Genomic DNA, 25,657 nt, shown 5'->3' with positions numbered 1-25,657 from the left:
TAAAGACTCAAAATTGTTAAATTATCTATTTCCTTGAAGCTAATCTATAGATTCAATACAATCCCACTCAAAATCCCAGCTAGCTTTTTGGCAGAAATTGACTACCTGATTCTAAAAGTTGTATGGAAACACAAAATACCTAAATGAGCCAAAGTAATTTTGAAGAACAGTGTTAGAGAACTCAGGCTCACTAATTTTAAGACTTACTCTAAAGCTGTAGTACTCACAATAGCGTGATTTTGCCATTAATATAAACATATAGATAAATGGAATGAAATAGAAATTCCAGAAATAGACCTATATGTATGTGATAGATTTTGATAAAAAGTGCCAAGATAATTTAATGGTAGAAAATTGCCTTTAAAAAATCCATTCATCCACATATAAATCAAGTATAAAAATCAAATGAGTATTCATATTTGAACTGACTGTTTATAGTTCATAATGCATGAGCAAAACCGAAAGTTTCTGTGATGACTGCCCTTGTACTGTTCACTATGTAACTTATTCACTATGTAAGAATTTGTTCTCCATGTAAGAATTTGTTTGTTATGCCTCAGAAGATTGGAGACTGACGAAAATTAGGCTTGGGGTGGATTAATGATTGTACATTGAGCATTGACTCCCCTATACAGAATTTTATTGTTGTTAACAACCATTTGATCAATAAATATGAGAGATGCCCTCACAAAAAAAAAAAAAAGTACACACTTCCAATGGTAAAATAAATAAGTAACCGGGATGTAATGTATAGCATAAAGAATATAGTCAAGATATTGTAACAGCTTGGTATGGTGATAGCTGGTACCTAGAATTATCATGTATATAAATGTTGAATCACTATGTTGTACACTTGAAACTAATGTAATGTAATACTGTGTGTCAACTACCCTTCAATAAAAAATAATTATCTACAAAAAAAAAATCCATTCATAGCAGCATTATTCACAATAGCCAAAACCTGGAAGCATAAACAAAATGTGGTACTGTATATCACACAATGGAATATTATTCAGCCTTAAAAAGAAAGGAAATTCTAACACATGCCACAACATGGATGAAACTTGAGGCCATTCTGTTGAGATAACTTGGATGAACTCATCAGTCCAAGAGTTTCTAGGCCCTGTTATTTGGAATACACACAGCAAATGATGAGAGGCAGTCACAAAATGCTTCAGGTATTCATGTATAGTTGTCAGTCACTCTCAAAGCAACTACTATATACCAAGAACTATGCTAGGGGTGGAACAGATTATTTCCCCTCAGTCCAGAATCTAGCCTTCAGCCATATAGATTCAGAAAATCGTATTGTTCATACATTCAGAGATTAGCAGACATTTGATGACAAACTACCTGTGATTAACTTTAATTAAAATAACCATACAATGCTAACTAATTCATTAATTTCTACCATGATTTACAGTATCTCTAGCTTGGCCACTCCTACATTTGTGGGGGCAGGGCAAGAATATAAATGGAGGCCCATATATCATATGCCTAACTGTTGAAAAGTTTGGAAGCATGCTAACAGACTGTATATATGTGTATATACATGGGAGGGCAGAGACAGAGCCCCTTCTCTGTGCTGGGTGGTGGCAGTCCAGATATCTAGATTCTGTTCACATTTTCCTGCTAAAAGGTCCACTACCTCTTCTGTCTAGGGGTACGCAAATCTGTAGGGAGGTTACCCCAGGAGGGTGGCTCTGGGGAAGAGGGCATACAGGCCCTAGGAGCAGGCTGAAGACATTTGCGCAGTGACATCCAGAGTGTTCCAGAAGGGGGTAGTGGAGGTTTCCAGGTATGTACCCTGTCCCCATGACCACGTGGACTCCTCAGAGGAGGAGAGCCAAAGCAGGGCCTTAAACATGGCACCCAAGGCCAAGGTTGTCAGTCACTCTCAAGTGACTAGTGAGGTCCTAGGAAGGCAAACCAAATGTTGCTGGGGAATTGGTGCCAAAGGTGCCAGGTCTGGGACTGTGGCCTAGTGAACTACCCAGGTCTCCCAGCATAGAACACCTCTTGGGCCATGAGGATACTTGACCTCCAAATTCAGGTGTGTATCTCCTGTGATAGGGCTGTTTCCTTCCCCAACAGTGCCCTTTTCTCTGAAGGTCAGGGGCTTCAGAGGCTCCCCACAGACTAGGACAATAGGGGCTGAAATGCAGCCCTCCCACTGCTTCAGCCCAGAGGAGCACCTTTCTCTAATTTACACAAGGTGCAGTATGGGGTAGCTGAGATCTGCTGCTGATCTATTTCCAATTATGGGGGCCTGAAAAGCTAGGCTCCAACTGATGCAACTCTCAGAGTTCTGCAGTATTCCCGTGGTAGACCACCAGGAATTGTTAATAGGGATATCCGGGGACCATTTTAGTTCATGAGACTCTCAGAAGTACAGCAGACCCCAGAAAGCCACCAATGAGTGATCAGATAATACACACCTTCATAATCCAAGGACATATAGCTTAATTTATTGACCTGACTAGGTTTGTGATAAAGAGTGCAGTAGGCAGTTGTATTGGTCACTCTGTCTCCCTTCTGTTTTGCTTTATAGTCAGAATTAATCAAAACCTATCCTCTCAAGTTTCTTGTGTTCATGACAAGTAATGTCTTACTCTAAGCAGGAATTAACTGAGGTAATAGATTGGCCTGATTCTTCTTCTGGATGTGAGACAAGAAACTTGGAGACATAATCAAATGCACTGTTATTCTAAGAGATGACAACAAGAGGCAATTTCAAAACAAGCCTCTCTTGTGAACCATTGTTGTGATGACACAAGTGTGATTTTCCCATTACTGAGAAGAGCAAACCAGTACAAACAGATGTACACGATGTTTTACTGACCGCTGAACCAGGCTTCAGTTTCATTTCTGAGAAACCTTCTCTTTGAGTTGATCTGTGCTGTGTCAGCTTGGGCCATCATTTCAGTGGGTCCACTGAATCACTCTGGAAAAAATAAAGTGCCCAGGACTTGGGGTTTTTGTCCCCCCCTTTAGTTTACAAGCTGGACCCCACCACTGGAGTGTAGCCTCTTTCTGGGGATGATCCATGGGGGATGAGGACGAGGATGAAGGGAAACCAAAGGACTGAAGGAGAAAGAGCTATCTGCAGAACTGGATGGGTCTGAAGAGAGGCGTTGCAGGGTGAGGGCTCCAGGGAGCTGCGGGGAGAGATCCGCTAAAAGGTAACATCTATTTCCTGGGGTTCCTGGGTCGCGTCTAGATGCAGGTTCCACATGGGTTTCTCCCTGTTCCCTTCTAAACTCCCTGCCAAGCCGAGGGTTCTCTCCTGACAGTCCTTGCATCGTTTGGGAAAATAAGTATGGCAGTCCCAGTTCAATAAGGGAAGCAGGGCCGCTTTGAGCTGTGGAGGAAGGGATGTATTTTCGGAAACAGACCTAGCCCGTTGTTGGAGTGAGGTCCAGCGGGGAGTTGTTTGGGAGAAGATACCCACCTGGCAGTCAGAAGCCCAGCACGTCCAGCTGCCAAAGTGGAGGAGGAAGCCTGCCGGGGCTGCACAGATGTCCAGTGGTGGGCCCAGGGCTGCTGTTGGCCAACAGGGTCAGCAGGGGCGGAAGAAGATTGGGACAGAACCAAGGAGAGTGAAGACAAGCTGGGACCGGCTGTCCCCACCACCTCTGCCCTCACCACACCCAAGCACGACAACCTTTGGAAAGTAATGACGGCTGCTTCTCTCTTGCCTTCTGCATCATGTGCAAATTCTTCTTCTGGCCAACTCTAACCCAGAGCCGAAGGGAAGGGGATCTCAGGGAATGCAATTCCTCTTCGGCAAGTCGGCACACTGCACACTATCACCCTAGGATACCAGCAGCAAATTCACTGACAGAGCCTCCCAGCCCCCTGCAACGGGCACAGCACCCCAACAGAGGAAGTGTGGGATGGGTGGATGGATGGACAGAAAGGCTGAAGGATCCTTGGACTCATCAGAGTAAATCTGACCATCCTGGAGATTGGAATATGTGAGAAAGCCACTAAAAGTTTTCCTGCTAGGATATTGGAGCATAGGAATCTTCACGTGGCTAAGGTGAATTTGGAGGGACAGCAGCCTTCATTCTGAACTGAGGTATGATTTCACATTAATGGTCAGCAGCCGCAGTTCCCACTGCACTTTGTGGTAGCCAGATTTAAAAAGAATCTTTTCTCAGAAAGGCCCAAGCACATGCATATTTAAAGAGCTCTTGTAACACACGGTGTTATCTGAGGGGAAGTTACCTTAACACAAATTGTGAAGATTCTGTTGTTAAACTGCACAAACTCACTATTAATGGTGCTTAGAATAGCTCCTTGGAGGACATAAAATGTTTATTAGAACCAAAGTGTGCTTGAGAGATTTATTTTCTGTCTTTATTCTCCTATTTAAAGAAAGTGCTGAATTGTATATTAACACTTCAAGGTCTTGACCACTTTTTATATTGGAAAAAAGAAAAAATGTTTGTCATTCCAGGAGCATAATCAGTTGAGCCGGCACACAATGACACAGTTAATTCGCCAACGGAATTTGTTGCCATAGCTCCAGTGAGGGACAGGGTACCTCAAACAATGGCCTTTTTCACGAGTACAGCTTTTACCACAACCTGCCTGTCCCCACACAACACGCCATCAGAGCGCCAGTCTGAAGCACAGCAATTGTCAAGGCAAAACATCCCAGAGGGGTAAGAGGAGACTTGTGGTAAATAAGGCAAGAATGCGCAGCAGCAACTTGGATCTCTGCTTATTCAGTCCCTGAGACACGACTACTCCTCTCAGCTTATTTAAGCTTCAAATTTGCTCAAGCGCTCCAGTGAGTCCGGAGACAGAAAATTTTCCTCCTGTGACTCAAAAGAACTCCAGAGAGAAGAGAGGACTCTAGAAAAGTGGGAGAGCAGATCTGGAGCACACATGGTGGGCCACCAGGAATGCACCATGGAAGAGGATACAAGGGACAAGCCCACCCCCGAATTCAGGTGCAAGGTAACGTACATGCTTTCTTACTGATCTGTGGCTCTTTAAGCATCAAAGTAGGTCCAAAAAGCAAAGTCTTTGTATCTGTGAGCATAATGGACCTGCGCTAGTTGATGGAGTCACACTCAAAGTGGAAATATTATCTTCTCCATCTAAAGTTGTTAAAAAGAAAAGCTGTGCTAATATTTCTTTATCCCCTTATTGAGTATGCAAGCCCCGTAGACAGAGTTAGATGATAGGAACAAATTCTCTTTCTTAAAAAAAGAGTCAAATCAGTATGAGGAGACATATGTAGTTCAAGGCCTTGGGACTTGAACCAAAGAATGGTGTCTTGGGAGCCTGAGGGCATTGGACAAATCTTTTAACAAAATGTTCATTTTCCTATAAAATGAGAAATTTTTCTGGTCAAAGAGGCACAACATCCTGATTAGAACACCCATTTCTGATAGTAAAGCAACTATCACAGACGTGAGATTCCCTTGTACGGTCTTTTATTTTTTTGGTGGGGGTGGCCGGTGGTGCTTAGAGGAATGTGTATTTTGTTTCTTGTCAAACCAAATGAGCTCTAGATGGGAAGAGTTTAAGCAGTGGGACAAAATAATAAGGATTCCGGGCGATGTGAAGAATGATACTATTTCCCTGCTTCCCACTACTCCCCCCAGGCCTCGGCATACTGGCCCTGTTCTTTCCTGTGCCAGCACTCCTTCAAACCCGTCCTGTGCCCCTTGGAGTAGCTGTGGAAGGCAGAGGAAAGCACCGTATGCCTCAGAAAGTACTCTGGGTCCATATCCACCAGGCAGGGGAACTATGTAACTGGTAAACCATTTCCCCCAATCCGTCCTTTTCCCGTTCACCTCCATATTGTCTCAGATTTGGAAAAATTTGTGTGTTGAAGGTTCATGAGTTTTACCAGCTCATTTTATTGATTTCATTCATTCATGTATTCATGCATCATCCACAGAATAGATTTGAAGTACATCAAAACAACTAGATTCAGTTCTTGACTAGTGCAGATAAGGAAAATTGAGATGATCTTTTTATGTCCAGTCATGTAGAATTAAATTGGTGCAAATATCACTGCACTTTTGGGAATTGAAAAATAGCCAAAAGTTTCTCTTCTCATAGATCTCCCAATAATGTCACCTATTATCATAATAATGGCTGAAATTTTTAGTTCTTAGTAGGCAGCATGCCCTTCATGTTCCTTATTTCATGTGATTATCTTCAACAACAGTGCTCAAGCTCCTAACTAACAGCCTATTTGGCTAATTTGTGGCTCAGTTTCTCCCAGTTAAATGGAATGGGTTTATTTAACCTCCTTGGTCAATCAAGATGAATTACATTACTAATTGTAACAATAATAAAGAATTGATTGCATTGACATTTGAATCACCCTTTTCGGTTCTCAATGTACTTTTTCATACACAACTGACCTCAACTTCTATAAATTTAACTTCCTGACTGGCAGCCCTTTCTTGCACCATACACTGACACTGCAGGCTGACACCTGATGATTTCTGGTTATTGCTAATAGTGCTGCCAACCAGTTGACAGTTATAAACATTGTCATTAAATACTGTATCTGAACAGTGAGGATAATTATGAATTTAGCACTTTTTGAGTTATCTAGGAATGTAAAGTCCCTTTAAATGAGTGAGTTGGTTATTCATTTTCCACATATTTAACTTTGGTACCTGATGGGTACTTACTTGAAATTAGGAGAATGCTTGAACATATCTCAATTCCTCTTACCACAAATCCCGTGAGGTAGATATTATTTATATTCTAATTTTCAAGTGAGAAAATTGAAGCTCACAGAGGTTAAGTAAATTATTCAAGGTAATAAGGGTGAGGCTGTAATTCAGGTTCTTGGAATCCAATTTCTCTTATTCTTTAAGCCTCTACTGTCAAATAAAGTAGCTACTAACCACATATGGCTGTTTAAATTTAAATTTTAATTAATTAAAATTAAGTGAAATTTAAAATTTAGTTCCTCAGTCATTCTAGCCACATTCCAAGTGCTCAATAGCCACATGTGGCCAGTGGCTACCTTATGTGGACAGCTAGACAGCACAGATATATAATATTCCATCATCACAGAAAGTTCTATTGTACAATGCTGCTTTAAGCCATAATGTCTCTTTCAGATATGTTGACATGTGTCCTCAAAATATATTGCAGTTCTGTTACAAACAATATGGATTTAATAGTTTACAGTAAAATCTCATTCATTTGAAGTCTCCTCATTTGCATAGCACCAAGTTAACTTTGATCTGAAAATTAATAATATAGATAAGAGTCAAGGAGACTTTAAATGCACTTCAGAGACCAAAGATTTTTAAGCACCATCAAATAACTCTAGAAGCACTCACTTTGATGCAAGCAATTGATATGATAATTACACATCATTTTTATTTATTCATTAAAACAGGGATCCCCTAAGGTGCCCTGGTAGGAAATAATGTGGTTAGCCCAGTTCTTTCTAGCAACCCTTCTGATATTTCTAAATTCTATGTAAAATCATTTTATACTACTTATTTACCTTCCTCTCTTCCTGTGGATCATAAAGTAAATTGTAACAAGACACTTTCACACTGAAATTTTTACTAGCTCAAGATCTAATTTCAAAGCCCTTGCTTCTTCCACTAATACCCAGGATTCCCTGGAAAGAGTGCTCTTGTGGGCCTCTCATAGAGCCTTGCACATAGTAGGGTTTGATAATTATCCGTTGATTGATTGACAGATACAGTTCTTTCAAGATGCCATTCATTGGAGTGGACTCTGACTTTCTACAGAGAATTCATGGCTCAAAATGAAAACTGTCTCCCATTCTCCCATTTCTTCTTCTCCCTTTACCAGTCTTTGCTGCAAAGTCTTCACTGGTGAGATAAAGGCTTCCTGTTTGTGAGAAGGACGTAGTGTCCGGGCATTCAGGTTGGGGGTTGGGAGTGTGATCCAGATTGAGGATTTGGAAACCCAAACTGGCAGCATTTTCAGAAGGAAGAGCTGCCTTCTCATGGTACCAGTCATCAGTTAGGCCCATCAGTCTTTAAATATCATGTTGATCACATTTACCAGGTACTGTGCAGGTGCTAGGCAATAGGATAGAAAAAGAGAATTTTGAGTTATTTAGAAAAGAATGGCCCTCATATTTATTTCTAAATCCTTAGCTGAGGTGGTTTCTTACAGCTTGCTTGCACTCATCATACCAAACATGAATGCCTTTTTAGCAAAAATAAAACTCAATTCCTCAGATGGTACCTAGACTTATGGTGATCACTTCACAATGTATGGAAGTGTCGAATCACACCTGAAACTAATATGATATTTTATTTCATTTATACTTCAACAAAAAAAGATGGGGAAAAAAACCCTCAATTCCTCCATTTAGCAGTAAGCTTCAAAGTTACATGATTTGTTACTTGTCCTCTTTAAGGAAAATTTCCAGCATGTAGGCCATAAGTGAAGAAACTACTGAGTCTTTATTTGAAGGGAATTAAACAATTTTGAACACTTCAAATGTATGAAGTTTAGGAATCTGAGGATTTTCAAAGCCATTTAAAAGGAAAAGTATTACACTTTTATTCCAAAACACAAGTAGGACTCCTTTCCTCTCATCCCTCTGTAATTTCTGCACATGAATCCTAATGTAATAGGAACAGGCATGTACTTGCACAGCCTTCAGGTAACTCAATACCATCTTTGTCGAAACCAGGCTGATCCAAGGGTCACATGTCCTGGTAATCCAATTCACAGATGTATAATCACTGCCACAGGGCTGCTCTGTTGACAGTCCTCACTCTGAAAATTGACAGGTGGAGCACCTGCTCCATCCCTGGTCCAACTGAGTCCGGGATTCCCAGAGGACACTAACCTCTCTCTAAACTATAGATCCCCACCCACTGTGGTCCTCTAAGGCAAGCCTTGACTATCTTGCACCGGGGCATTCAAATGTCTCAATTAGCATGTAAAAGCTGTGGAGTGATAGTCTAGACATGGGAGTGTCTGGGAAACCTGGGGTTCCTCTGATCTTCCCCATGTGGGAACTGTAGCACAAAAAGGTATCTTACTGGTTTCTCTTATTTTTGTTCTTTATTCTCAGGGACTTGAACGAAGCTCTCAAATACCATGGAGTAAAGAATATACCAGAAATAGCTTCAAATTAATCTTGCTCCATCTCATAAGGTGAAAACATACTTTATCTCAATCTTGCTCCAGGTATTAGAGCATGTTAAAGTACTCTTTGTCTTCCCAAGTTCTCTCTCTCCCCCTCACACACACGCTTGCGTGCATATGCATGCACACACGCACACGCACACATACACACAGGAGAAAAGGAGTTCAAAAATTGGAAAGTATAACCCAGGAAAAAAAGAAAAATAATACCTGTTCCAAATTTATCTTCCTCAGTTCTCTTAAGTCATAAATAAAAGTATAGAAGAATTTAAATAATTATTTTAAATTTTTTATTTTACTTTACTTTTATGGGAATAAAGTTAATTTACAATATTATATTGGTTTCAGATGTATGACACAGTGACTTGACAATTATATGCATTACTAGATGCGTGCCACGGTAAGGGTACTTACCCCCTGTTACCATACCAAGATATTAGAATATTATTGGTTATATTCTCTATGTTGTACTTTCATTCCTAAGACTAATTTATTTTACAGTTTGCAGTTTGTAACTGTTTATTCCCTTAACCTATTTTACTCATAAATGATAATTCTTTGGAAAGCAAAGGCCTGTATATAGTACCATCTTATTGACTTACAAAAAAACTTTAAGAGTTTGCCCTACCTATATATTCTTGCTCTATATATTCTTTGAGAGTGGAGACTATCATGTTCATCTTGGGTGCATGGCTCCTGACATGCTGTAGATGCTTAGCAAATGTTGGTTGAGTGAGTGAAAAGAATTTAAATTGCTGTCTATTTTATGTCTTCCTTGCCCAGGGAGAGCCCTGAGTTTATGCATTAAGGTCATCTCTAGGTTGTTCAGGAGAAAGAATGAATTTCAGTCCAGCCTTTGAGGCATGGATCAATGTCGGGTGGACCAACTTCAACTTGACTCCAGCCTCTAAATTGATTGATATTATCAATAGCGACAAGATGCTGTGATCACTGTTTACAAGGCTCTCTACTCCAAATCCTGCCGGACTCCTGAGGTTGATATCATTTTGTGATATCTGAAGGTCAGGTGGGACCTGCTTAGAGATATCAGACATGGCAGGCTCATCTCTGCAATCCTTCCTCAGCTTCCCCAGAGGTGGGCAGAGCTGAATCGGCTTCCAAGAGAAATGGGTAAGAACTTGCATGCAAATCTGTCTTTCCATAAATTATTTTCCATATGGCTCCTACACCTTTCCTTAGGACAGCAATGGAAAGATTTTCTTAAATGTCACACAATGAACTCAGGACAAAAATGAAGAATTAATAAAAGAGGTTTTTAGGGTTTTCTCTTTTATGCCAGGTAGGAGAGAGTTGTAATCATCAGAAAGCACAGTAGAAGTCTTCTTACCCTATAAAATCAGACTAGTAGGTCATTTAATTGAAAAATAAAATGGTTTTGATGGAGACTTGTTTTTGAAAGTGAGAAACACATACATTAAACATTGCATTTAAGTTTAAAATAAGGATGTTATTAATTTGCCAGTCCTTTAATTGGGCCACCAATTGAAATTCTGTGTTGTCGTTTTTTCACTAAGCATACACTTATACATTGTCTATGATCCCATTTTTGGTTTATTCTAAGTGAAGTCAAAACTCAAGATACTTTCAAAACACTCTGAGCATAGAATCCTAGATTTTGGGGGGATTTTGTCCCCTATCTTTTACAGTTGTCTTACCCTCAGCTAGTTCAACTTCAGTTTTAAAAAACCACATGAAAAAATGGGCAGAGGAGCTGAACAGACAGTTCTCCAAAGAAGAAATTCAGATGGCCAACAGACACATGAAAAGATGCTCCACATCGCTAATTATCAGAGAAATGCAAATTAAAACCACAATGAGATATCACCTCACACCGGTAAGGATGGCTACCATCCAGAAGACAAACAACAACAAATGTTGGTGAGGTTGTGGAGAAAGGGGAACCCTCCTATACTGCTGGTGGGAATGTAAATCAGTTCAACCATTGTGGAAAGCAGTATGGAGGTTCCTCAAAAAGCTCAAAATAGAAATACCATTTGACCCAGGAATTCCACTTCTAGGAATTTACCCTAAGAATGCAGCAGCCCAGTTTGAAAAAGACAGATGCACCCCTATGTTTATCACAGCACTATTTACAATAGCCAAGAAATGGAAGCAACCTAAGTGTCCATCTGTAGATGAATGGATAAAGAAGATGTGGTACATATACACAATGGAATATTATTCAGCCATAAGAAAACAAATCCTACCATTTGCAATAACATGGATGGAGCTAGAGGGTATTATGCTCAGTGAAATAAGCCAGGCAGAGAAAGACAAGTACCAAATGATTTCACTCATCTGTGGAGTATAAGAACAAAGAAAAAACGAAGGAACAAAACAGCAGCAGAATCACAGAACCCAAGAATGGACTAACAGTTACCAAAGGGAAAGGGACTGGGGAGAGTGGGAGGGAAGGGAGGGATAAGGGAAGGGAAGAAGAAAGGGGGTATTATGATTAGCATGTATAATGTGGGGGGGATGGGGAGGGCTGTGCAACACAGAGAAGACAAGTAGTGATTCTATAACATCTTGCTATGCTGATGGACAGTGACCGTATGGGGTTTGTTGGGGGGACTTGGTGAAGGGGGGACCCTAGTAAACATAATGTTCTTCATGTAATTGTAGATTAATAACACCAACAACAAAAAAGCCACATGACTGTATATTGTCTCCCCAAAGCAATTTAGTTTCCTAAAAACAATGATTTTTTTTGCATCATTTTACCAGTTTATATGGTATTTAATGAAATTCCATCATTACAATCACAGGTACAATGGGCATAAACAGATCTGGGGAAAAGTTCAGTTAACTCTTGGAAAACGTACATCTCAACTGGTGGGAACAAAAGTACCCAGGCATCCTCAGGAGTAGCTTATCTAGTAGCCAGAAGCATTCGGAGCCCTCGTAGCACTCTTAGAGGAAATGGAGAGCACTGGTTAATCCTACAGGTTGGTTAACTTGAAGGTTGGTTAAGGTAATCACTACTGTTTCTCTTTGGACACAAAGTTTAGCAAAGTAGTGATCAGAGCAGGAAGGAAATCTGTTTGTGTCTGTCTTCCATGCTTCAGGTATACTGCATAATTTGATGAACATCTACTTTGTGGTAGGCACTTAGGAGTTTCAAAGAGACATTCTTTTAAAGATATAATCCACCCTTTTATTTTTTTATTTTATTTTTTATTTTGGTATCATTAATCTACAATTACATGAGGAACATTATGTTTATGAGACTCCCCCATCACCAAGCCCCTCCATAAACCCCATTACAGTCACTGTCCATCAGAGTAGTAAGATGCTGTAGAATTATTACTTGTCTTCTCTGTGTTGCACAGCCCTCCCCGTGGCCCCCCCCCCACATTATACATGCTAATCATAATGCCCCCTTTATTTTTTTCCCCCTCTTATCCCTCCCTTCCCACCTATCCTCCCCAGTCCCTTTCCCTTTGGTAACTGTTAGTCCATTCTTGGGTTCTGTGAGTCTGCTGCTGTTTTGTTCCTTCAGTTTTTTCCTTTGTTCTTATACTCCACAGATGAGTGAAATCATTTGGTACTTGTCTTTCTCCACCTGGTTCATCTCACTGAGCATAATACCCTCTAGCTCCATCCATGTTGTTGCAAAAGGTTGGATTTGTCTTCTTCTTATGGCTGAGTAATATTCCATCGTGTATATGTACCACCTCTTCTTTATCCATTCTTCTACTGACAGACACTTAAGTTGCTTCCATTTCTTGGCTATTGTAAATAGTGCTGTGATAAACATAGGGGTGCATCTGTCTTTTTCAAACTGGGCTGCTACGTTCTTAGAGTAAATTCCTAGGAGTGGAATTCCTGGGTCAAATGGTATTTCTATTTTGAGCTTTTTGAGGAACCTCCATACTGCTTTCCAAATGGTTTGACTAATTTACATTCCCACCAGCAGTGTAGGAGGGTTCCCTTTTCTCCACAACCTCGCCAACATTTGTTGTTGTTTGTCTTTTGGATGGTAGCCATCCTTACTGGTGTGAGGTGATATCTCATTGTGGTTCTAATTTGCATTTCTCTGATGACTAGCGATGTGGAGCATCTTTTCATGTGTCTGTTAGCCATCTGAATTTCTTCTTTGGAGAAGTGTCTGTTCATCTCCTCTGCCCATTTTTTAATTGGATTGTTTGCTTTTTGTTTGTTGAGGTGTGTGAGCTCTTTATATATTTTGGATGTCAACCCTTTATCGGATCTGTCATTTATGAATATATTCTCCCATACTGTAGGATGCCTTTTTGTTCTATTGATGGTGTCCTTTGCTGTGCAGAAGCTTTTCAGCTTGATATAGTCCCACTTGTTCATTTTTGCTTTTGTTTCCCTTGCCCGGGGAGATAATCCAAATTTTAAAGTGTGTAATTCAATGTTTTCTGGTATATTCGTAAGGTTATGCAACTATCAACATGATTTCGATTTAGAATACTTTCACCGTCCCCCAAAGAAACTCCATCTTGATTAGCAGTCGCTTCCTACCCACCCCTAAAGCCCTCAGCACCAGGCAACTGCGAAGCTACTTTCCATTACATGGATATGTCTATTCTGGACATTTCACATCAACAGAATTATCCAATATGTGGACTTTTATGTCTGGCTTCTTTCACTTCTTAGCATATGTTTTGAAGTTTCATTCATGTTGTAGCATGCATTAGTATTTCATTCCTTTTTATGGCCAAATGCTTGATGATATGGATAGACCATAGTTTGTTTCTCTAATCACCCATCAATGGACATTTGGGCTTTCTCCTTCTTGGTTATTGTAAATAATGCTATGACATTCATGTACAAGTTTTTTCGTGGGCATATATTTTCAATTCTCTTGGGTATATACCTAGATGTGGAATTGCTAGGTCAAACTGTAACTCCATTTTCAACTTTTTTGAGGAAGTGCCAAATTGTTTCCAAAGAGGCTGCCCCATTTTACATTCCCACCAGCAATATGCAAGGGTTCCAATTGCTCCACATCCTTGCTAACACTTGTTATTTTCCTTTTTCAAAAAAAATTGTAACCATCCTAGTGGGTGTGAAGTGGTAGCTCATTGTGGTTTCGATTTGCACTTCCTCAATGGCTAATGTTGTTGAGCATTTTTCAGTTTACTAGCCGTTTGTGTATCTTTGGAGAAATGTCTCTTCAAATTCTTTGCCCATTTGAATTGTGTTATTTGTCTCAAAGACATATTTTTGCTCTAGAGCAAGGTTTCTTCAACTTTACATTATGGACATTTTAGACCAGATGATTTCTTGTCGTGGGGAGCTTTCCGGTGCCTTCAAGTACATTTAACAGCATCCCTGGAGATGTCAGTGGCACCCCCATCCCCCAACCATGTTGTGACAACCCAAACTGTTTAGATACTGCAAAATCACCATGGGGTTAGGGGCACAAAACCTCCCCTGGCCAAGAATCACTGCTCTAAAAGATCCTTGTGTGCAGCTAAGAAACACAGAAACACAACTCAGTTGAGTAGTAGCCGCAGAAGCTGGACTGAGTGGATTGAGGATGATAGAAGAAAATGGATGGACCCTAGCAGTGTGAACTGAGCTTCTCAAGTCGGCCGGTGAGTTGATTAACTATATGAGTGATAAAAACCAAGGTTATAAATGTGGATTAGGTAACATTATGAGATAAACCATAATTCAAGACTGTTGAATGCAAAAGGAATTGTGAGATTATATATTAACATATCAAAAATGCAGTATATCTGGAACTATAGGATTTCTGAGAAGAGGAATTTACTGTGAGCTGTTTTCTAGGGTGGAATGTCATCCCTTGACCTTCCTAGGCATGCAGCACAAATGACTGTTAAGTGGTCTTTCCCTGATAGACAGCTCTTCACTTCATTTCTCATCTTGGTGGGGATATGTACACATTTGTCTTAGACATAGATTGTTGGGTTGCAGGGAACAGTACCATTAAGCCAGTTTTTTTTTTCTGTAGGGGGCGATGGAAAAGAATGTCTAATGGAATCCACAGAAAGCTGAAAAGCAGGACTCAGGCAAGGACAGGAACTGGAGCACCTTGAGAAGCTGTCAGAGGGGTCATTTGTGGATGTATTTACTGTAATACTCTGCTGACAGCTCTACTCCTGATCCACTCAGCCTCCATTTCTTAGTTCTAATTCCTGAAAGAAGGAATCTGAAAATCTGAGAAACCACTGAACAGACCATGGCTTGGCCCTCTTAATCTGTGTCCCAACCCAATTCCTTGGGCTGTGGGGTGGGGCAGTTTTCATAGAAGGTGTGGAGTGGGGTGAGGGAGAAAGAGACAGGAACCACATCATAAACCCTTAAGCCATTCTACCACCTGTACAGGCCTTCCCCCCACTTTTTACCTTCTTAAACATTTTTACCCCATTGTCCCCCAAAACACACATCTCAGAGAAATGGCCTTACTACTGTTTGCCAGTTGAACACACAGTTACCACCCTTTACCTAACTCTTTCCTTCAGTGTCTATGGCACTGTGTTCTTGACCTCAAATACCCTGACTTTAGAAAGGGGATGGGGATTGGGGTCAAATTACCCATAATGTTTTCTATTTAATAATGAGATGGTAGGTGGATGTGACCTAAACTGAGAAGTATATCTCAGTTTTAACAAGAGAAATATATCTGTTTGGGGAGCAGGGTCTGAATCCCTTCCATCCCAATCCTCCCCCATTGGCATAACAGTGGGGAATAAAGACTCTTGAGCTGTTAGGAGATGGTACATCCTTCCCACTAGTTAATAAAGTGATGCCCTGCCTTCATAGTCTATTAATTAAGAAGGTAATCAGTGCATGTTTCAGGTTTGCTATTTGAAACTCAAAGGCAATAAAATCAGAACACTACTCAGATTCTTTTCTCATAAAGAAATGAATAACAAATTAGGGCCACAGAGCTAGGGTAATCACATTTTGAATGATTTCTCCTGAGCATGCCTTTAATAACCTGTATGTGTTGGGTAAGAAGAACAAAGAAAGACAAAGTTAATTATCTAGGAAAGCTTCATCAACGAGCTCTGGTCACATTAGGCCGGGTTTCTCAACCTTGGTACTGCTGATATATGGGGCCAGATAATTCTGTGTTGTGGGGAGCAATTCTGTGCACACTGTAGGATAGGAATAACCAGGAGCTGCCAGCAGCACTGGCCACCCAAACAGTGACAACCAAAAATGTCTCCATTGTTAGATGTTCCCTGTGGGGCAAAGTCACCCTAGATTGAGAATTAACCATATACATTCCTTCTCACTCCCCACCCCCTCTGGGTCCCTCCAGGGTTTGCTGGTTTAAACTTTTGAACCAAATACTTCATACCAGGGTCATCTACATTTTCCAGTGAATTATTTGAAAAGAAATTGAATGGATCAAAATTCCTTGTCCAGATAATGAGAAAGGCTCTTTGTATTTCTGTGTGGAAAAGGAGCAGACAAAACGAACAAAGGTAGAAGTTCTAATAAAAGTATTTATTTAAGACACTCAGCTAAACACTTTGCTTATGTTTAATTCCTACAAAATGTTCAGGGGCATCATTAGCCTTATTTTACTAGTGAGAAAACTGAGGCTTTATGAAGCCAAATAATTTGCTCAAGAACACACAGTTTGTAATTTAGTAGTGGAGCTGGAAGTCTAAGGCAGTTTGTGCATTTTTGCACATGGCCTCAGTAGAAGCACTTAAAGTGCTACACAGCTAATAAAGCAAGGTGACCAGTGTTTACCTTTTTAAAAATACAGCTTTTATTATGGAGAATTTCAAACATATGTAACATAGGCAGAACGGTATCTTCCCAATCACACTGTTCATGTACTCTTCTTCCAGCTTCAAAGACGATCAGCTGGCTCATCACCAGAACTGTTTCATCTAGAGCTTCTCAACCTCGGCTTGATTGACATTTTGGGCTGGATAATTGTTAAGTGTGCCCAGCACACACACAAGACAAGGTCTGACCCATTCAACTGGTAATAGTATACTGAGTCGCTTTTGGATTCAGACACTTTATCACTTACATAGTCAAAGAAATGTGGTCAACAGTGCCAGCTTCCTGTAATCCCTCTCCCACATACCAGAAAGAACAACACTGAAACAAAAGAGGCCAGGTGGCCTTAATTCCCACTGCTGAGGAGCCCAGTGGAGTTGGCAACTAACTGGTTTTCTAGTCTGCAACTCTATACTGAGGTGGGTAGGGTGGGAAGCTGTGTTTCTCAACTTAACCGACTAGACGATTAGAAACTGCCTCATGAGAGCCTCTTGGGGAAATACGGAGGTGAGTGGGAGATGGCCTCAGAGCAGCTCCCAACAGACCTGCCACCTCCCACGTCCCTGGAAGATCACAAGGCATTCTGTCAACACCCAGGTGAGCTGCAGCTCAAGTCTGCCGTCAGGGTGCCAGGGGCGAGCTGCTCCCCACAGTGGAGGGCTCTTCCTGTGTATTGGAGGGTGTTTGGCACCAGGTGCCTGGAGCACCAGCCCCCAAAATGTCTCCAGACATTGCTAAATGTATGTCAGGGGCAAAATTGCCCCCAGTTGAGAGCCACTGATCTACAGCCCCATTCACTCCCCACCCCACACAATATATTCCGTCTGCAAATCCATCATCATATAAATTTCTAAAATAAAGTTTTTGAAGACATAAACACAATGTCATTATCATGCCTAAAACAAATTAATAATTCTTCTATAGCACCCAGAAACTGTTCAAATTTCTAATTGTATGATAAATGTTAAGGTTTTTTTTAACAGTGTTTTGAATTAGGACCCTAATCATATGGTCTATACCTTGAAAATTGATTGCTGGGTCTTTTAGATCTCGTTTAATCCATAGGTTTCTGGCGAATTTTTTGGTTGCAGAAACAAGGTGTGTCCTATAGAGCTTCCCACAATCCCGAGTTTGCTGATTGCCTCCCTGTGGTGTTAACATACACCTTTATCCCTTCTGTATGTCCTGTAAATTGGTCTTAGATTAAGGTGTGATCAAAGCCAGGTTTTATTTACTTGGCAAACTACTTCATAGGTGGTGCATGTACTTGGATCAGGAGTATATAACACTGGGGGTTATCTGTCTTTTGTCATGTTAGCAGCTGTTGATGCTCAATGCCTAGATCCAATCATTCATTAGGAGTTATGAAATAGGGACAGTCTAATTCATTATTTTCTTCATTACCTTCATGCTTTCTTCATTACTCATTCTAAGATGACACTTCTTACTATCTGGTCACCCAGGGATACAGTTTGTATAGGAAGAGTAAGATAAATGCTTGATTCTTTCCTTCCAGTTCCCAATTTTCAAAATAATGCAGTTGCTTCCTGGCATCCTCCATTGCAGACAACTGAGGTTTTTGGTTTGAGATTTTTTCTGTAGTATTATGAACTCATGAATTTAAACACATTGGATAGATTTCAGTCCACTGCCATTTTTATCCTTATTGATACTTCAGCTTTTCATCTTTGGCTGGCAGGAGTCTCTCCAAGTTGGCTCCTGAGTCCTTTTGACAATTTCTATCCTTTTTTAAAGGATAATAGAACTTACAAATTCACACGAGTATTTTCATCTTCACAGTTTTGCTCCACAACAGTGTTACTCAAAGTGTGGGCCTCAGGAACACCCATGAGCTTGATGGAAAGTCAAATGATGGGCCTTCTTCAGCCTACTGAATTAGAATCTCTGAGAATGGGGCCCAGGAGACTAGTTCTCCAGGTGATTCTTGTGCACATTAAAGTTTGAGAGCCCCTGCTCTGCAAGAATGGACTTCAGTGTTTAGCTTTGGGATGCCTTCTTCACTTAGGATCTCTAGGCCATCAGGAATTTCTCACCAGAGTAGGCCTCCCCTCTGTTCTTATTGGATATATCAGAGGACACACTCATGGCTGAGGGTTATTTCTGATATTTTCCAAACAACTAAAAGCCAACTGATAGCTTCATAGGTGAATGATAAATCTGGTTAATACCTCTTTGGATTCAAAAATACTGGTGTGATTATATAATAACTGATTTCCATCAGTGGCCTTATAAAGTTGCCATGATGAAATTTCAGATGAATACTTCCAAAAGTGTTTTGATCAATTATAGGTATTAGGGGCTGCCATGGTTTAATGCTAATCGTTTTGCTCCTTTTGAGTTCCTACAGTTGAATGGCATAGCAAGGTTATCCAGACTATTTTGCAGAAATAAAGGATTACTTTCCTTTGAAAGTGTACTTACCCCATGCTTGCTTGTTTACTCAAGAGAATGTCTTCTGGTTGCAAGGACAGACTTCTGTGGAAGCGCACTGACTGTGTTACTCTCAAGCTGCATTAGTGAGTTGTTCAACATAGTCCCTCACCTGACACTTTAAGTAGACTAGGTGTTTAAAATGATGGCTGTTGGACATTTGAAGATTTTCATATAGCCACCTTCCTGGGATACATACACTAATAGGGTTTATTTCTTTCAAGGCAAACAAAATAGAGATTCTTGGAAAAAAAAGAGAGCCTCATAGTTTGGGGGTCAAAACCCATGTCTTCATAAAGTTGCTCATCATCTCTGCTTCACCATAGTGGTTCCCAATTTTTTTTGAGGGGGGTGATTCTATCTGTATTTTTCAAAGTTTTGACACTGTGCCTGGAGGAACAAGGCCAGTATCTCTAGGGAGTGGGAAGCAGAACTCTGTGCTTTTGAGAGCTTCCCAGCTGATGCTGATGTACAACCAAAGCCGAGAACCCTGGGAAGTGAAGCAGAGACGATGATTTTATTAAGATGTGAATTTAGACTCCTACAGTGTTGGGCTTTCTTTTCAAGAGTAAGATATTTGATAATCTTTTCAAAGGCCCACAAGTATATTTGTCACTGGCACCACTTGATATTATTCAGAAATTTACATTTCACTCACAGAGAGGATAACTTGGTGAGTCCACTTCTGTTCTTTTATGGAAGAAGAACCCATCTGATGACTTTTGAAAACTTATTAAAGACATAACCTTGAAGGGGTCTTTTCTGATGACATCCTCCACTGTTACCTACTGATTGAGTCGAATATGAGATTTATGGTGGCTTAATAAAAGGTTTTATCTAGTCAGGTTATATCATTAAATGTAAAAATAAATAAAAAGCTTTCACCACCAAGGCTATCCAAAGAGGGCAAGTGGAGCAGAGCATGGGAAATGTCGAGCTATAGAGACAGCATACAATGAGCAGGGACTTTGAAGTCCAACCAACCTGAGTTTGAAACATAATCTGCCTTTGAACACCTCTGTGACCTTGGGGAAATTACTTAACCTCTTGTCTTGCCAATGGATTTCAGCCCTGGACAAGTTTACTATGGATCCAATGAGATCAAAGAAATGACAGCGAAATGTTCTTGGGGTGAAAGGGTTTATACCCAACTTTATTCCCATGGTGGCAGGTCAATCATTAGAATCCTGTTCACTCAGAGCAAGTCTGCATGCAGCAAGCCGGTCTCTGCCTCTGGGCCTCTCTACACCTGCAGCTGTCTCAGTCTCTGTCCTCAGTGCTGCCACCACTCCAGTCTCATCTCTGCTCTCCTGCAGCCTTGCAGCTGTGCCACCATATCACCCAGAGCACTGGATGGAGCTCTTTATATAGAGACAATAACAACGTATTGCCCACACATGTGTAGTGAGCTAGTCAACCAGGGCCAGGTGAGAATCCTGGCTATAGGAACCCTCACTTTATCCACACTCCACTCCTCCAAGATTCTTGTGTCTTGGTCTATGTGCCCTCAATCCTCTGCAATGGTCCCTGTACAAGGAAGCTGGAACATTGTAACCAAATTCCATATGCAATATACAAATAACAAATTATGACAAATTATAATAATCCTCAAGCCTGAGGAGATCCATTACCACCAAGTGGTCATCCTGGCTGTATTCAAACCAGTTCTACTCAAATGAAAGTTGGAACATTGTAACCAAATTCCATATTAACAGACACTATGACAATACACAAATAACAAAAATTACAACAAATTATAATAGCCCTCAAACCTGAGGGGATCCATTGCCACCAAGTGGTCATCCTGGCTGTATTCAAACCAGTTCTACTCAAATGAGTTAACCAAAAGGACCGTGGGGGGGCCTTACAATACCCACCTTCTCCAGCCTCTCCAGCAGAAAGTCTTGCAGACACACAAGCTGATCTTGTGGCTTTGTCTCTGGCTTCTGCTTCATCCTCAGCAGCTGAAACCACTGCTCTGGTCTCAGTTGTTGCCACAGTTCCAGTCCAATTTCTTTCTGTCTGCTCCTGCCTTTTCAAATCAACCCACATCTGGGTCCCTGTGACCTTCATGGGGTCCTTTAAATTCTTCCTTCGAGAAGCAGACCGTATATCCTTTTGTGCTTGAGCCTGAGCACAGAAGCAGAGCATTGAGCGCTCTATGACCTGAGGAGGGGTCTGCACCTCTCCTGGAAGAACCCACAGTCGCTGAGTCCTTCAGGCTTTCCACCAGCTTTCAACCAGGTGGGGTCTTAACGGAGGAGGGGCTGATGCCTCCGGCACAGGCAGGCCTCCACCCTCACCTGTTCCTCAAACCTCCGCTCCTACATTTCTGGGGCTGATGGCTCCACTACATCCTGCACCTGCCCCATGGCACCTGGCAGCCTGTGCTCTCCTGCTGCTTCTTCTCGTGCTACTCCTTCTCAGGCCGCTGCTCCTTCTTATGCTGCTTCCTCTCGGGTTACCACGACATCATTTACCATTTCCATAGCATTTCGTAGTGACGCCATTTCAGGCACCAGCAAATTTTCTTTCTCTTGGGGTGGAGCCCAGTCCTCTAGGAGGCAAGCCACGTTTGACCACATGTCCACTGGGGGACACTCAAATGTCTCCCCATCCATAGGCACAGCTTGCTGACACACTCCTCCCATGAGGGCAGCCTGTTCTTTTCTCTGGTCAACAATGAATCCTGCCAACTATTTCCAATTGTCTTGCCAATGGATTTCAGCCCTGGACAAGTTCACTATAGATTCAATGAGACCAAAGAAATGACAGTGGAATGTTCTTGGGGTGAAGGGTTTATACCCAACTTTATTCCCATGGTGGCAGGTCAATCACTAGATTCCCATCCACTCAGAGTGAGTCTGCACACAGCACGCTGGTCTCTGCCTCTGGGCCTCTCTACCCCTTCAGCCATCCCAGTCTTTGTCCTCAGTTCTGCCACCACTCCAGCCTCTACTCTCCTGCAGCTTTGCTACTATGCCACGCAGAGCACTGGGTGGAGCTCTTTATATAGAGTCAATAACCACGTATTGCTCACACATGTGTAAGGAGCTAGCCAACCAGGGCCAGGTGAGAATCCTGGCTATAGGAACCCTCACTTTATCCACACCTCTCTAAGCACTGATTCTCATCTGCAGACCTGGTATACTGCCTGTGCCTGACACAGAGTAGGGTTTCATAAATTAGTAAGTATTAAAATTACAGATAATGTATTGTTTGAATATCTGGAGATGAGATACCAAGTGCAATTCATGCTAAGGAAGGTGTGGTAGGCAGACTAATGGCCCCCTAAAGATATCTACATCCTAGTTCCCAGAATATGGGAGTATGTTACTGTATGTGGCAAAAGGAACTTTACAGATGTGTTTAAGTTAAAGATCTTGAGATGGGAGAGGTTATCTTGGATTATCCAGGTGGGCCCAATGGCATTACAAAGGTCCTGTCAAGTGAAAGAGGCAGGCAGGAGAGTTAGAGATGTGACTTCTGAAGCGGAGGCTGGAGTGATGTCATTGCTGGCTTTGAAGATAGAAGGAAGAGGGCCATGAGCCAAGTAATGTGAGCAGCTCTAAAAGCTGGGACAGGCAAGGAAGTGGATTGTCCTCCAGAGCCTTCAGAAGAAATGCAGCCTTGCTGATACATTGATTATAGACCACAGAGACCCATTTCAGACTTTTGACCTCCAGAACTTTAAGATAATAAATTTGTGTTGCTTTAAGCCACTATGTTTGTGGTAAATTGTTACAGCAGTGACAGGAAACTAATACAGAAGATTAAACCCAATCCCTGTTTGAGCAAAGATTCTGAGTGCAGATTCTACAAGATGAAAGTTTCACTTTGGAGCCCATGCTAAGGAGCGTAATAATAGTTTACCTGTGAATGAAGTTATCCACCCGGCATCATATAGTCTTGATTACTCACTTGCCAGCCAAGTGCATGTGTATCACATTCAGAAGGCCCCAGGCACAATCAGCAGGACCCCACAGTATTTGCTGCGGTACTGGGAAACTGTGCCTGGTGGGAAAGCAAGGGCGGAGGAAATGAGTTGTGGCAGATCCCTCACCAAGAAACACAGCTCTGCAGGAGCATCAGAAGTGTAAATTTGGTCAACTATTCTGGAGGACACTTTGATAATAATAGTATAAAAATGCATTTAAAGCCTTAAAAATGCAAGTACTCTGATTCAGCAATTCTACGTGTAGGAAAATTTATCCAAGAAGAAAAAACTGGATTAGTATGCATATCATTCACATGCTTAAAAATCCTTCCAGGTTTCCTGTAATTGCTTATAGAATAACACTTGAGGAGACTGAAGGGAGACATCAGTGTATATACAGGTATGTTGGGTAATTAAGACTGGCAGATGTATGTACTGGCCATAGCATGGTCTAGACTTGAACTTGGTTAGACTAACCTCTAAGGTCCCTGAGCCACCTTTGCCACCTTTGATATTTTTCCTGAAAATTGGGAAATGGTGATCCTGACTAACAGTTCCAGTGTTAAGTTGGTGCCTGCCCTTGAACATTTATTATAAACTATCATCCAATTTTGTGGCTTAAATTAAAAATTTTATGTGTCTGTGTAATTAAGCCATTAAGTGTTGAAAATTACCTTTATTCTTATCCACTGACATTCAGATATTATATTTGGCACGCAAAAGGTGTGAATCCAAATTATGCTCACATACATGTGAGGAATCTTTATTTTTTCTTTCTGTTGTATTATCTGTTTCAGCCATATGTCTGGACCCAAACCCCATCAGGGAGGGACCAAAATATACACAACATTCTTGAGTGTGATGGCGGCTGCATTTAGAGTTTTGATTAAACTGCACTACATGTGTGATTATTACTTGTAAACAGATGATTAGATATTAATTAGACAATAAGTGATTGTAAAGCACTTAGAAAATAAAAGTGTTTATAAATACCATGAAGTAATAGCAACAATAATCCTTTACTGACTACACAGCTGGTAATGTCAATAAGAATGATTTATTCCAGCTAAGGGCAACTTTAATTTATGCAGAAAAAAGCTGTTATCATATCTTTTGCTTTAGCAAAACAAAACCTATCATATTTGCAACTGATTTCATACAGCATTTCGATAAATACATCTCATTTTGATAAAAACGACTTCTCTCTTTTAGGACTATCTCAAATACAGGCATAACCATCATGGTATGGTGTGTCTGGCTGCTAAAAACTGGAGCTCCTTACTGATCATCAATCTGACTTACGTCAAATATTTCCTTCTTTTAAATATGAGATGTAAGATGACATTTTGTTAGTGGCAATTTCGTTCATCAGTAGGTTTGTCATATTGGGTCTGTGCAGTTGATCCCTAGCATCTTAAAGCTGCTCAGACTCAATAAATTGTGGTGAAATGAATAAGTGAAAGTCAATTCTTTTTTGGTTACTATAGAAGCAGGAAAAAGAAGAAAATCCATGTTAAGAATAAAATAAGCACTTTCATTCTATCTTCTTGATTTTTTTCAAAAAAATAAGTCTTGAGGCTCTGACTACTTTTTATGTCTGACCATTATTTTTTCCCCTAATAGCCTTTATAGGTCATGGGCCTGTATCTGCCTTGCTCTTGATCCACTGGTGAATCTGGTGATACGTTTGTGTTTATTTCTGTGCCAGAGTGTTATTATGATGCAATTCAGTGTGTAAGAGCACCAAATGAGGGGTGAAATTCTTTATGCTGAAAAAAAAAATGTTTATTACCATGATATTGCTGGAGTAGGTAAGAAGGATGTATACGTGGATTTCGTTATTTATTATGATGGAATTTTTTCTGGACTATGTCAGGTTTTAGGTCCAACCCATGAAGCCACATATGGGAAACTGGGGAGTGGCTCAAAACAGAGCCATGAAAGTAACAAAATTCCACAGAAGGTAAAAAACATTTCTGGGAGGCCTTAAATTCTATCAGCTTAACTTTGTTTTCTTCATCCCTTAGTTGGTAACTGAGAAAAAGAGGAATGAAAAAGAAAAAGGAAATATGGGAGAAATAGTGAAGGCAAGAGTGATGGTGAGAGGGAAGGATTTGGAATGAAGGAGGTTTGAACATACGACCTTTTTGACGAATATTAAGACCCATATAATATATGTAGGGGCATGCAAACTGTAGGTGATGCTTTAAAATGTTCAGAATTGGTTGACCTAACATTTGTATACAATGGATATAAAATGTCTAGCAGCATGACTAGGTTAAGGATTGTAAAGTAAAAGGAAAGAGGAAGGTATTTATTAAGAAGAGAAAGCTTAAATATTATGCCCACCTTTAAAAAAAGTAGGCT

The 25,657-nt window shown here is 40.8% G+C and overlaps 1 protein-coding gene across 2 annotated transcripts in view; it reads left to right on the top strand.

Annotated features, from left to right (window-relative positions):
• The first annotated feature begins 4,613 nt into the window (after positions 1 to 4,613).
• PCYT1B (phosphate cytidylyltransferase 1B, choline) overlaps positions 4,614 to 25,657 on the top strand; it is a 118,613-nt gene continuing 97,569 nt past the window's right edge. For both annotated transcript variants that reach the window (XM_036912791.2, XM_036912789.2), the window contains exon 1: positions 4,614 to 4,968. In XM_036912791.2, the coding sequence (XP_036768686.1) occupies positions 4,914 to 4,968 (55 nt within the window). In that variant the 5' untranslated portion in view covers positions 4,614 to 4,913. The remainder of the gene's footprint in view (positions 4,969 to 25,657) is intronic.

This window comes from Manis pentadactyla, chromosome X (genome assembly GCF_030020395.1).
Source record: "Manis pentadactyla isolate mManPen7 chromosome X, mManPen7.hap1, whole genome shotgun sequence".
NCBI lineage: Eukaryota > Metazoa > Chordata > Mammalia > Pholidota > Manidae > Manis > Manis pentadactyla.
Note: the sequence above shows the minus strand (reverse complement) of the source record. Positions and strands in the feature narration are given on the sequence as shown.